The 12687-nt window shown below is 35.7% G+C and overlaps 1 protein-coding gene across 1 annotated transcript in view; it reads right to left on the bottom strand.

Moving 5' to 3' along the window:
- LOC118184656 (CRISP/Allergen/PR-1-like) overlaps positions 1-12156 on the bottom strand; it is a 45752-nt gene extending 33596 nt beyond the window's left edge. Inside the window, exons 1-2 of the mRNA XM_035354356.2 lie at positions 12018-12156; positions 31-309 (exon numbers count right to left, since the gene is read on the bottom strand). Coding sequence (XP_035210247.1) covers positions 31-297 — 267 coding nt within the window. The 5' untranslated portion in view covers positions 298-309; positions 12018-12156. The remainder of the gene's footprint in view (positions 1-30; positions 310-12017) is intronic.
- Positions 12157-12687: the final 531 nt, after the last annotated feature.

The following is a 12687-nucleotide window of genomic DNA, read 5'->3' as shown; positions in this document are numbered from 1 at the left end:
TGTACGAAATGTAGGAAACGATTTACTCACCAGCTGCATCATATTGCTTGCTTTTGGTAGACCCCCACCTCTTTTTTCTAATCCTTGAGCTACTTTGCTTCTGTATTTATTGTGCAAATCCAATATGAGAGCCTTATCCTTATCTCTTACTCCTTCGATGACAATGGAACAAGTACGATTTTGTGGTTTGCAGAAAGAATGGTTTACACTGTATCTCTTATACCGATCTGGACACTGTTGGCATTTTATTGCAGCAAATATTGAGAGAATCAAAGAAAATCCAAACAAGAAAAGCATTTTGGAGAGCTTCTGCGTGGAAAGAAGACTAGTAATCAATCAGTAAATCATAAATAATCATTAGGATAAACAAAATAAATCTAATGCATTGTAACTTTTATGCGGAATCTTATTTAGAAAGTTGTTTAATACTGAGTGCTGTATATAAAACATAATAGTGTTCCAGCGATAGATCGCCCAAAATATGGATTCTAGTTAGGATCTGAATACAGAACTTCTTTCTCTCTCTCTCTCTCTCACACACACACACACACAAAAAAAAAAAAAAAAAAAAAAAAAATTTGTTAACGACTACTAAAGTACCGAAGTTGGCAATAAGCCTTGGATAAATTTTGCATAAGGGAAGAGATTCAGAACAGCGATTTTAACTTGAACTATTCACTTTGTCGTCCTTAAATTATGTAACTTTGTCGCCCTGCTGGCATGGCGGTAGACGTGCCGACTTATAGCCTTGGGCGTGGAGAAGGCAGGGGTGTTTGTAAATGTATGGAATTTTTGTGGCATGGAAGCCCTTAAAATACTCTCAAGCCGAAGGTCCTCTCGAGAGGTTTCTGACAGGGCAAAAGGTGAGGAAGACCCATAGATCTGTTCTCCTGCTGTGATAATAATCCCTTAAATCATAAGAAACACAACTATCTGCTGATAAACGTGGTTTTGATTGTTGCTATCTGGTTTAACTATTTGTGTGCTGTGAATTTTAAATTAGCTCTCTAGTTCGGTCTTCGACACCTTTCAGTTTATATTGATATTTCTCGGCTCGACTTTGCTGTGTGCAGTCGATTTAGAGTTAGTTTAAGCTAAGAAGCCAGTCATTAGAATTCTTAATTTACTAGTAATTTGTTGCATTCTTTTTTTCTGTTAATTTACTTGGCCACAAGTTCTGGTGACTTGTGAGCACGAAATGCCTGCATCTGTTTTAATTTAGTTAAATACAAAAGGTTATTTAAACCTTTCTTCCGCAGTATTTATTTTTAAAGACATAGCAAGCCGTCTTCAATATAAAGAATAATTTGTCTTCAGAGTCGACAGTTTATGATACCAAAGAGAACACGAAGACTCCGTAAATTAGGTTTGAACATAACGCAATAAGGCTAAGTTTTCCAAAGACTAATTTGAATTGTTTGATTGATTACGATAAAGCACATTAGGGCTATCTGCATTATATATACGTATAATATTTGGGAGGCATTTGCAGAGGATTTTCGAAGGGAAACTGGTTCGAACTCACGCTACACATAAAAAAAAAAAAAACACGGGCACGTCCACGAAGCCGACTCGCTCGCCGGAATTAGAATTCTGGTCGAATTAACAGTGTTTAGCGGTTTTAACCACTCGGCCACTAGTGGGCAAGTTTAGTAGGCAGCGGGAATATAATGAGTCACGTTTTAAATACTGAGAGTTTGGCGATATCGAAAAATAACAAGCTGAAGGTAAAAGGCTGCCCACCAGCGGCCGAGCGGTAAAAGCCGCTGACCACTGGTAGTTCCGGGGTTCGAGTCCCGGCGAACGGGCTGGCTGCATGGGCGTTTTCGAGGTTTTCCCCATATGTAACGTGGATACGAGCCAGTTTCCCTTAAAAAGACCTCCACGGGGCATCTCTCCCTTTCCGTGTAGTGCCTAAGGGCGGAGCACGTACTAAATAAAAAAAAATATAAAAAGAAGGTAAAAGGCTATCTATGTATTTAAATGCTTTATGCACACGATATCGAACTGCAGTTTTGATTGACATGAAAAGTATGTTAATTATTTAACGGATCCACTAGCGACCGAGTGGTTAAAGCCGCTGAATGCTGTAAGTTCTACCTGGGCACGATCCGAGACGATGGTTGGTTTCCATATTTTTCCCCAAGTGTAAACGTATACATATGAGGGTTGGAACTTTAATAGTGGCAACTATTTATTTACAAGGAATACAAAAGTGATTCATGTCACCATGTTTTACAATCCTTCAATATAGTCGCAGCATTGTGTACAACCCGTTTCCAACGATGTGGAAATCGCAGAATACCTGTAGCAGCGCCTGTTTTGTTGATAGTTTGAATGGACCGGTCTACTGCCGCAAGAATCTCAGGAACAGTTTGGAAGCGAGTGCCACGAAGTGATTCCTTCATCTTAGGAATTAAGTCCTAGTCACAAGGGCTTAGATCTGGGGAGTATGGTGGATGGTAAAGCACTTCCCAGCCCCATCGCTTGAACAAATCAGTCACAGCTTGCGCTGCATGCGGCCGAGCATTGTCATGCAAAATGAGAGGAGCGTTCTGCAGAAAGTATCGCCGCTTTTTTCTCAAAGCTGGTCGGAGATTGTGCTCCAAAAATGAGCAGCAATACTGCGCAGTGACGGTTTGCTGTGGGGGAACGGTATGCGTTAGGATGACACCATCACAGTCGTATATGAGAATCACCATAACTTTCACATTGCTGGGGTTCTGACGAAATTTCGAACGTCGTGGTGACTTGCGATGACGCCATTCGTTTGATTGGCGTTTCAGTTCTGGCTAGTACGATTGGGCCCAAGTCTCATCCAGCGTAATGATACGGCATAAAAACGCATCTCCTTCACGCTCATAACGCTGCAGGTGGGTTGGGCAGCATCGTATCGTAGCCATTTCTGCATTTCCGTCAATTGATGTGGAACCCATCGTGAAGCAATTTTTCTCATGGACAGGCGTTCCTTTAAGAATGTGCAGCACAGTCGTATGTGCTAATCCTGTTTGTCCGACCAGCTAACGAATCGTTTGGCGGCGATCACTGTCCATTAGTGCGGCAACAGCTTGCACGTCTGCATCGCTGACACTCGGACGACCTGGCCGCAGCATGTCTGCCACGTTTTGGCGTCCTTCATTGAATGCTTTCATCCATCTTGCTATGGTTCTGTAAGGCAATGCAGATTCCCCGCAAGCCTCTTGAAGACCTTGATGACACTGTCGTGCTGTACGACCTCTGGCACATTCAATTTTTATCCAACATCGTTGTTCTTGTTTTGAAAACATCCTGACAACATTTACTTTAGACCGCGAGCTAATACAAGGATTCGTTCTTCCCGTCACTCCGCATGCGCGTGACGTTGGTAGGACGAGTCTTTTTGCTGAGAGGTAAGGTAGGTATGTAGTTTAGGTGTGGTATACGCGATATTCTTTGGTTTTGTTGCGTAGCTTTTTTTCAGCTGTGTTGCCACTATTAAAGTTCCAACCCTCGTACATACAAGCCAGTTTCCCTTAGAAAGTTCTCCAAAAACACCCTTCCCTTCATTCAAATAGCCCTTGAGTACTTTGACGTATACAAATAATCTAATCTAACTATTTAGCTGGAAATTTGAAGTTACAAATGAAATGAATCTCAACAATAATGACGTGATTAGAACTGTTAATTTGTTTTTTGATTTTGATTGAAAAAAGCAAAATCAAAACAAAGTGATCTAGCACTGGCCACCATCACAAAATAGCTTGAAATATTTGTATCCAGATGAAGAGTGAAAATGTTAATGTAACAGAAGCTACTACTTCAGACTACAATGCAGCATCAAAATTTCTTACTGAATTACAAAAAATGATATAGATCAACAAAAGGAAACTTTTATTTCTCACCAGAAATAAAACTGTGTAAGAAATTATTGTCTTTCTCTTGTGCGTGCTGTTCATGGTGCAAGTGTTTATGACGTCCAGTAGCAGCTAGAAGTTCTTTAGTTGGAATCCCGGTGAAAAAAAGATAATTTTTCATGTTCCTTGCTCTGAAATCTTTATATTGATGACCGAATTAAAGTGTGGTGGATGGTCATTTATCCCCACCTCGATAATTTGCCCACTAAGTCTTGTGCCCCTTTCTGTTCGCCCTGTAAGTGGTGTCTTCCATTGGACCGATTGTTGTGGGATAAGTGGTTAGCACATCCAACTATACCCATTTATCCTTTCAACAACATCCACTTATCTTCCAGTTGCTGTGGTTAGCACATCCATCTGTGGAAACTAAGTGACTCAAATACCGAGAGCAAAGCTGATTTTCCCCACTTCGTTACTTTGAAGACTTAATAATCCCTACAATTAATCCCTCCCTTAAATTCAAAAATGCTATTCCTCACCTTCCATTATATACAATGTTTATGTTATAGGTTCTGTTACATATGAATAACGTAAATACGAGCGAGGTAAATTTAATTTCACTGGGGTTTATGACTACATGTATGTGCTTTTATGTATACATGGGTCCATTTTACACTTGGCATTGCTTTAGAAAGTTTTCGTATTAAGTTTTCTGGGTAATGGAATTTATTTGAAAAGAAGTGAAGGAATGAATTCATTTAAAGTCTAATTCTCCGATGAATAATCAGTATGTCTTCCAAAGAGACTACTATGAATAATGCCAGGGATGCGTTCAATATTCAGGCATAAAAAAGAATTGTTATTTGTAAAATCAAGGATTTCTGTTATGAATGCTGGAAAGAGAAATGGCATATTTCGTGAAAAAGGAAAGATAATTTGTTGAACTTTGAAGTTTCTAAAAATATGAGATTGATATATGATTTTGATTACAATCAAATAATTACTGGACGCAGGCGCTTCCCGGCGTGCCTGAAAAGATTTAATTTGCAAAATAATAATCTTTGTAATTTTCTTAATGCTGAAGGCAATGCACGACATTTCGTCGAAGACTGTGTATTATTGCGACCTGCTTAAGGTGTGTGTGTGTGTATAATTATGGCAAAGCCTCGAGGGCTATCTGCCTAAGAGGAGGGATGCCTTCGTGGAGGACTTTCAAGGAAAACTGGCTCTATACGCGTTACACATGGGGAAAACCACGAAAACGCCCATGCAGCCAGCCCGTTCGCGGGATTCGAACCTCGGACCGAACTACCAGTGTTCAGCGACTTTACCGCTCGGCCGCTGGTGGGCCCGACCTGCTTAAGAAAAAACATGGCAACATAAAGGAATTCTATTGTGCAGGAAAGAGTTTAGATTTGCAAAGGATTTGATGAACTTTATAAACAGCAATAGAACAATATTGGGAATTTTGATTTGATGTTTTTAACTATATTTTTGTTTTAATCTGTGTTGGGTGTGCTGCGTTAATTATGAAGCCCATTATTATTGGCCAGCAGCGTTGCAGCACACTCGCATACTACATTACATTACTCAGTACGTTCGGGTTTGGACAAACTTCCTCTTTCAGTAATTAGCAAATACAGAAATATCAAATGCTTGCTAAAAATGATGAAAAAATTACATATAACTTAAAGAAGCAACTCAAAATGTACATGACGGCAAATATTTTTGAGAAATGACTTAAGTTTTTCGGATAGATAAACAGCAAAAATCGCAGGAAAACAGGCATTGTAACAGACAACCGAACTGCCCATGGCGAAATCAAAGGTTTGAAGCCCATAAGAGTAGAATACTCATTTCAGACATTATACCCTCGATCCCTTACGTCCTTTAAGTTTGAAATGTAGTTACGAAAAATTGTTGATGAAAAAATCATTTCTTCGTTCGAAATTTAAATAATGAATTTTTTAAGAGTTTAGTATTTTCTCAAAGCAGTGTATAATGTATTTACGGAGAAATATCGTTAAAATTATTTTGGTCATGGTAGCTTTGTAAGGTCATCAGAAATTGTGGAATCTATTGATGGAATGTTATTTGTTGAAAGAATCGATGATGAAACTTCTGAAACATGTCATGAAGTTTCCGAGAAAACAAATTTGAGAGAAAAATGATTTTTTGGCAATTACGATTTGATCAACTGTGACATGGCATGTGTGAAAAATTGCTCCAAAATGATGAAAAAATTTCTCGCTAGTGCGTGCAATAAGAAATAGCATCGTCTTCAGATGACGAAATTAGTTTTGATGCCTAGCATACAGAATGTTACTGCAAATTTATGTTATTTTTTAACACAAGAAAATAGAGAAAACATCACCGTTAACAGAAATGTGAATTTGTTTATAGGAAAAAATATACTTCTAATTATTTTTGCATGACATAAATTTTATATAGAAAACATAGTAAATATACCGAAAAATTTTATGATTTCCATTTACTTTAGATTTTATTTTAAAAATAAATGTTGCTCTCTTACATTTGGCAGATACCAAAGTGGACAGTTATTTGTTATATGTCTATATAAATAAAATATAATGGTCCATTCTGAAGGTTATATATATTATTATCTTCAAGATGCACCACGTTTTGGAAGGCCTGTTGAAGCTGATGAAGACACAATAAAGGCATTAATTTATGAAAACCAGCGAATAAAACATCGTGAGATCGCTGAGAGATTAAACTTATCGAATTCGACCCTTCATGCTCATTTGAAATGGTTAGGTTTTAATCTCAAAGTTCGACATATGGGTTCCTCATGTTCTCATCTTCAAGATCAAATTGCCGGATCGAAATATTGCAAACCAGTTTTGGCAATAGCATTCTGTTAATACATCTTCTCCGTACACATAATATATATATATTTTTTTTTTCCCTTGCTTGAACAACATTTTTACCTTTTTGATAGTAAAAAAGTAAAATACGCCGTAAATGCTGCTTTTCACTTCAAAGGGCGCCAAACAAAAAGATAATTTTTCATGTTCCTTGCTCTGAAATCTTTATACTGATGACCGAATTAAAGTGTGGTGGACGGTCATTTATCCCCACCTCAATAATTTGTCCACTAAGTCTCGTGCCCCTTTCTGTTCGCTCTGTAAGTGGTGCCTTCCACTGGACCGATTGTCGTGGGATAAGTGGTTAGTACATCCAACTATACCCATTTATCCTTTCAACAACATCCACTTATCTTCCAGTTGCTGTGGTTAGCACATCCATCTGTGGAAACTAAGTGACTCAAATACCGAGAGCAAAGCTGATTTTCCACACTTCGTTGCTTTGTAGACCTAATAATCCCTACAATTAATCCCTCCCTTTACCGCGTAGAATAAATCGAACTTTTTTACAAACAAGTTATATCAGCTTATAAGATATTTCTCCCGCCTTCTTAGCATGTCTTCGAGAATAGAAAAACAAAAAATGAGTACCGTTTATACTTAAACTGAATCTTAAAATTTAAAAAGAAATTAGATTTTATTTACAATCAACCGGAAGTGATAAAGCTCTTTGCTGTTTCGCAAAATTGACGAAGGGTCATGTACTAACCACATCAGATTTTTACTTTCTAATCGCGAAGAATTTCGGGTATCGTTCTCTAAGGAAATATCCATTCTGGAATCCATTTCGACTAATTTTTTTACGTGATGTTTTTAGGTCTGCACGCTGTACGCGTCTTCCAGAGGTCCGGGGTTCGATTAACGGGGAGGGAGTTGCTCATTTTCATCTTCTCTGCTTTCAAAAAATAACCTGATATCTCTACAGTGGCGTCCGAACTAAAAGGGTGGTGGATGATGATTCTCTACACTCAGGATTTGGCGATTGGGTCTCCTAAAAGCCCCAGTCGCCCTTTAAAAGGTGGAGTCTATAAGGTATTTCTCCCGCCTTCTTAGCATGCCTTCGTAATGTAGTGGTCTGCACGCTGGACGCGTATTCCAGAGGTCTGTGGTTCAATTCCCGGCGAGGGCGTTGCTCATTTTTCATTTTCCCTGCTTTCAAAAAATAACCTAATGTTCCTACAAGCTGTCAAAATATATAATGGTTTTGCGGCTTAAGTGTGAAATCGATCGACAGTGAAAAAATACAATTAAGCCCTTTTGTGGGAAAAATCGAAATTAACTTTCCGAACAACCCACTAGATGTTACAAGAATCCCATATACAAAATTTCACCGTCTCAACTTTCTAATGGTATTTGAGTTATGCGAGATACATACCTAAAAACGTCACGTAAAACGTTAGTCGAAATGGATTCGAGAATGGATATTTCCTTAGAGTACGATACCCGAAATTCTTCACGATTACACAGTAAAACTCTGATGTGGTTAGTGCATGACCCTTCGTCAATTCTGCGAAACAGCAAAGAGCTTTATCATTTCCGGTTAATTGTTTGTAAATAAAATCTAAATTCTTTATAAATTTTAAGATTCAGTTTAATTATAAACGCTACTCATATTTTATTTTTCTATTCTCGAACATAATGCTCAACGATAATTATATATGATTATGTAAAGCATCTGTTCTCATATTTTGATTTGAAAACATTGCATCGATAGTAGTATATCCTCTGATCACAGAGTGCTTCGAATTCACAAATCAGTGACATAAGTTTTCGGGTACCATATGTCAACGGAAATATCTACTTTAACCGCTATCGAATGTAATTTAGCGATGTTTTTGCGTAACATCTGTACGTAAGAACAGGATTCTAAGGACTCTTTTTCTCAAAGCGAATTATGAAACTAATTTAACATGAATTCAAAAGAGATTATTTTCGTGGCGTCTGTACATACGTACATATGTAAGTATATATCTCGCATAGCTCAAAAAGGAGTAGCCTCAGTGTTCTGAGGCTACTCCTTTTTGAGTAATGAAATTTTGTCTATAGGACTGCTATACCATGTAGCTGTGCATCTCCATTTTGGGTGGCAATCGGCCGCACCAAAAGTATATATATATATATACTTTATGTTTTATGATCTTAATTTCACTTAGTGCGAAATCGAGTTATTCTACTACTTGCGCAATTGCTGCAAAGTAAGTTAATAATAATTTATTTACTAAAGAAATATTATGTTATCTCCTAAGATTATATACCCACTCTGTTACTCGGCTGATTGAGCTCAGATTATTATTCTTATATGTTAGTAAACTGTGCATTTTTGCTTTAAAAATAATTGAATTGTGTTGTTCTTATCTTCTGGTTAAGGATTTTATGCCTTGAGTTAAATTCCACGCAATAGTTATAGAATTATCAATAATTTAAAAATTGTTTAATTACGGCTAAGCCTAATTTTTTGACCATAATAGCCGTATTTGTTTACATTTGAAACTTAGCAGAATAGTGTATTTGCTGCCAATCTGAAGAAACTAAGCTTCGCATCAGCAAAGGTAACGTCTTCTTTTGTTATTGCGAATTAAATCATGCTTAATACATTCTGGAATTATCATTCAAGTTATTAAATTATGCCATATATTGACTCTTCATAGCATCCACAATAAATTAAGTCAGTTTCTACGCCTTCAACGTCTTTTCACCGAGTGAGACCAAAAGTAAACTTGCAGTTTTATGCACTAAAAAGCCTGCCTTCTGGCTGGCTGTCCGCTGGCCGAAGCATCATTTTCGGCTTATAAATTTTAGCCAAAATCTAATATATTCTTTCCTTTGATAGAAAAGTCTTAAAATGCTAAAATAGAAAAGTTTTGAATGGTATTTAAATATAGTTTGTCATAAAAAACTGTCATGGCCTTCAAGTAGAGTATCACGATAGGTTGTCCATTAAAGCCTGTTACGGACTTCATGTAAAATACCCCTTCTAAATTTCTCAATCTAAAATCAGTCTCTGCCCAAAAATCTAGTCAACCCTTTATATAAATTTAGTAAACTTTCTTGAATAGAAATAGAAATTTGGGAAATTTTCATATAAGAGTTATCGTGGATGACAAAATCGTCACACACGTATATGCATGCAGGCACACGGATATCACGGTAAAAATAATAAAAACATGTTGTGGGGGACACTAATTCGTGCTCATTTCCTGAAAAATCACTATCGAATTTATGGCCAAAAACATTACCCCCTTACCTACGTATACAGACTGGTGGGAAATAAAAACAGATAGGATTATAACTTTAGGAAAAACTTTTAAAACAGATTTATTTGAATTAGATACATTGTGTTTGCTACAGTGTGGCGCAGTAATTGTAAGCTGATTATCTTAAACCATATAGTTTGCCTACAAATCAATAAATGTTATCATTAGCTAGTTAAAAGAAAGCAAAATTAAAATTTGGCTCAGCAGAAATGGATCATGCGTTTTGCAATATCAAAAGGATGATGACCTGGTGTTCCAAAAGTTCTCTCTTGCATTCCCCAGCCTTTTAATATTTTGTATGATTAAGCTCTGAATCTAGAAGTATTTCTCTCACGTTGTATGCGAGTAATATTGTATTAATTAAACTGAAAATATATGTTATTAAAATATAATAAAAATAGTTATTTTAATAATTATTTATAATTTTAATAATTAATATTGATTCTTAAAATATTTATTTTAATAAATATAATTTTAATAATTAATATTAATTATTAAAGTAATTATTTTAATAATGAGATAAAGCTAATTATTTTAAAATTAATTTTAATAAATAATTATTTGAATAATTAAATAAATAATTATTAGCTCGATTATTAGCTTGAATATCATATTCTTCGCCCTTAAGTCATTAAATTCAATTCAGCAGCAGTATCACAAAAGATTTAAAAAGAGCGTATCTGTAGAATTTTCAATACACAGTCTCACGCGTTGGACACAATTCCCCCTCCCCGTACAGTGTTGCCATTGCTCGCTTTGAAATCGTTGAGTTTGCCGTTAAAGTTTTACAAAATATGGAATAAATAATAAAACAAATTCAAAATTCGGGCTACCATATGCGCATAAGCCAGAAAAGCTATTAATTTTGTTTTGGGATTTTGCGTCGTCCACTATAAAACGGCCTTTCACTTTTCAAATTGTTGCCACCAAATATTAGAGCCCTGCATTATATTTAAAGAAATTAAATAATAAAGAATCTGCCTCAATGTATATATGTTTCTAACATTGTGAAAAAACAACGGTACCTAGAGCCATCCAATTTTGAACTAACGTAGTCCTTCACTCGAATATGCGCATATGGTAGCCCGAATTTTGAATTTGGTTTATTATTTATTCCATATTTTGTAAAACTTTAACGGCAAACTCAACGATTTCAAAGCAAGCAATGGCAACACTGTACCGGGGGGGGGGGAATTGTGTCTAACGCGTGAGACTGTGTATTGGAAATTCTACAGATACGCTCTTTTTAAATCTTTTGTGATACTGCTGCTGAATTGAATTTAATGACTTAAGGGCGAAGAATATGATATTCAATAAATAAATGTAACACACAAAACGTTAAGAATGCCCCTCTGGGTATAATATAAAATCTGAATGCTTTCAGACTTTAATTAATAATTATTTTAATAATTAGCTTTCTTGACACCGTTAGCCGGGCACGAAAATAGCTTATCTAGCCCTGTCTCGAGATTATCTACATTGATAATAACATATTAATTCAGTTATCTAAATTTTATAAAGATTATAACAGTCATAGACCATAAAAAGTTCGGAATTGCAACCGTTTAAAATTAGGTAGACAGGAAATAACTTCGATTTCATATTACATAATTTCGGAAAGTTTTAGTAAGCCGTTTTACCAATGAAGATTTAATTCAAATAAATACGGGGAAGGAGATTCATTGGTTTGAATTCAGCATGTCAGTCACAAATTCACAAACTTCATAAGTTGTTTTCGGAATTTTTTCCCTTATATTGCAAAGAAATAAAAACTTAAATCATCGAAAACGTAAATTCAATACATGTTTGAAAGAATAAATCCTCTCTAAATTTTAAATTAATGCTACTTAACCTGACGTTTGGCAAACTAATGCTATTCACTTAAATTTTCTCACCATATTTAAAAATAAGTCTTTCATCACTATATACGTTTATTACTTAAAAATTAAGTCAAAATATTTAAGTAACAGATAGAAAAATTCAAAATTAGAGTTTTAAGTATTGATACAATGAAAAAATAAGAATGAACGAAAGCTACTTACGTAATAAGCAAATTTTTAAAAACTTTTAGTACAAAATTTTACTCTAAGAGTTTTTTTTTCGGAGACAATTCCTTCCCCTTTCCTTTCTTTACTTTTGATTTCTTTGCAACTAATTCGAGATAAATTCCGCCATTTTATACCCTTGAATACCAACTGCGTCATTTTTTTTTTTTTTTTTAAATTGACGGTATTCAAGCGGAGAACAATTGTGATGAGAAAACTCCGAACAAATAATAAATAAAAAAAATTTATCTCTTTTCCGTGCCTTTTGACGAGTGAAGTCACAAACACCGAATCCTAGCATAATGGTATAAATTTAAGATTCTTTCTTTGAGTGCTGAAAGATGTAAGAAAATTTATAGATTCATTACTGAACCATTGGTCTCTCTTCAATCTGCGTGCATGTTTTATTTTTTATATTTACAACCTATTGTTTTCTACTCTGGTAAGAGTTAGGGTGGTAAAAGTTAGGCTTATATAAGCCCTGGGCAACAAGTTTCCCATTTGCACCATGTAATTTAACAAACTCTTTCTTTATGTTGCTTACGTGACATTACTTCTCTTCGCTTGAAATCCGGCAATTGCAATTTTTTACGAAGATGCCTTGAAACACAATTTACAACCTACAAGTTTTATAACAGCATTTGTCTTAGCATTAGATCCGGCAATG

The sequence above is a fragment of the Stegodyphus dumicola genome, chromosome 8 (genome assembly GCF_044657685.1).
Source record: "Stegodyphus dumicola isolate Sdum_Otavi_A_Nest chromosome 8, ASM4465768v1".
NCBI lineage: Eukaryota > Metazoa > Arthropoda > Arachnida > Araneae > Eresidae > Stegodyphus > Stegodyphus dumicola.
This window is presented reverse-complemented; position numbering and strand designations above follow the sequence as displayed.